The sequence below is a fragment of the Monomorium pharaonis genome, chromosome 6, assembly GCF_013373865.1.
Source record: "Monomorium pharaonis isolate MP-MQ-018 chromosome 6, ASM1337386v2, whole genome shotgun sequence".
NCBI classification, from domain to species: Eukaryota; Metazoa; Arthropoda; class Insecta; order Hymenoptera; family Formicidae; genus Monomorium; species Monomorium pharaonis.
In genome coordinates this window covers 6,364,264-6,365,951 of record NC_050472.1, presented here as the reverse complement: position 1 = coordinate 6,365,951, position 1,688 = coordinate 6,364,264, and the positions used below count along the sequence as shown (strand labels likewise).

General features: G+C 43.0%; 1 protein-coding gene across 1 annotated transcript in view; it reads right to left on the bottom strand.

The window, feature by feature from the left end:
* Positions 1-238: 238 nt before the first annotated feature.
* Positions 239-1,688, bottom strand: part of LOC105828814 — a 5,128-nt gene continuing 3,678 nt past the window's right edge. Inside the window, exon 5 of the mRNA XM_036288422.1 lies at positions 239-295. Coding sequence (XP_036144315.1) covers positions 239-295 — 57 coding nt within the window. The remainder of the gene's footprint in view (positions 296-1,688) is intronic.

Below are 1,688 nucleotides of genomic sequence, written 5' to 3'. Positions count from 1 at the left end.
GCGGAAGGAGATACATGTGAGTATTTGATAAACGAGAGAGAGAGAGAGAGAGAGAGATTTTCTCAAGCGTGGAAGACTTGCAAAGCAATTAAAATTAAAGGCTTTATGACGTCCCCCCAAAATCTATATCTAAAATAAATATCAATCCCTCCTATCTTTTCCCTTCTTTTCGAGGTCTTTTTTACGCTCACGTATCTCGAGACATAGAAAGCAAAACTGCACAAAAAGATAATCGCTCTCATTCCATCTCTTTGGGAACAAGGATCACCTTATTCGCAAAAAAGTTTACAAGTCTCTGTGTAACAAACGAACTCGATTGCCCAAGTAGAATGAATCATACAGAAAATACTGTAAACACAATTATCTCTTTGGAGCGGATTTCTCCTAATTTCTAACCTTGAAATTTCAAGAGTCGACAAGGTGACTTCCACGTAAAAGAAACGTTCCCTCTCGTAAGGCTAATATCTCACTTGTCGTACGACGAATCCTTCAAGCGGTGCTAATTGGCCGCGAGATAAAGCATCCCCGGAGGAACTTTTCTATTCCGTATTCGATCGAAGCGATCGAAAAAAAACCGTCGCACGCGAAAACGCAATGTCGACAGCCTAGACGAGTTTTTCTCACTCGTGCATCGTGCTTCGTGTCAGCCAATCGGAGCGCTCGTTCCAAATCGCCGGGGCCAAAGTTTTCATGGAGCGTCGCGCAGTTCGCGCACGTTGATCAAACGCACAATCCTTACGAAAAAAAAAACTATAAAGAATACGAAAAAATTACTGAAGTTCTTTAATAGTATACCAGTAATTTTTCATATTCTAGGTTTTTTCGTGAGGGAAGGATAGCTCTTTTCTTCAGTCTCGCATCACGCGGCTAGACACGAGGTATTTATAGCTCTAGAAACATCCAGGGAGCGAGACTTCATAATTAAAACTTCAACGCGCGCATTTTTTTTCCCCCGATACGCCACCGGGTTAAAAACGCGCGGCTTCGACTCCGAGACGCTGACGCCAAATGCGATGTTACAACGTTCCTTCTTTTTCTTTTTCTTTCTCCCCGAGCGTTGTGAAGTTGCCTCGTCGGCGGGGTTATCTTATCGCGAGCGATCTTCGCTAATGCATTCATCGTGCCATCCTAACCTAACCATCGTAACGACAACAGGAGAAAACGAACCCCCGGGAGACCGTGGAGGGGACCATAGATTAAGTCCGCGAATTGTAAGCTTCTAATCGATTAGCGACTCGAGGGAATACTTGATCGCTCGTGGAATTTTCATTTCGAGCGCAACCACGTCATTCCGGCTGATCGTATCGCATATGAAATTTTGCCAATAGCGGAATTATGCTTCGTTATGCGACGCACGCGGAATGCAGTTTGGCGTGCGTACGTCCTCTCATTTGCCATTGATATATGTATATATTCGTATAATCTCGCTATTTATGAAAATTTCATTAAGGTGCAGCTCCCCCGTCGCGCTATGTCACAATTGTATAATATCGCTGAAAGCGTCGGGTGGATAAGATAAGATAGCAAACGTATGCCCCGTGTTTGCATAACAATAAAAATATCTGGTCAAAGCTCTTTGCGAAACTCTGCGTAAGATTTGCCACCGAATTAGTCATATCTCTTGTTAAAGTGCGATGCACAAGAGATATTTTGCCTTTATTATTAGCTCTTAAAGGAGATTTAAAAAT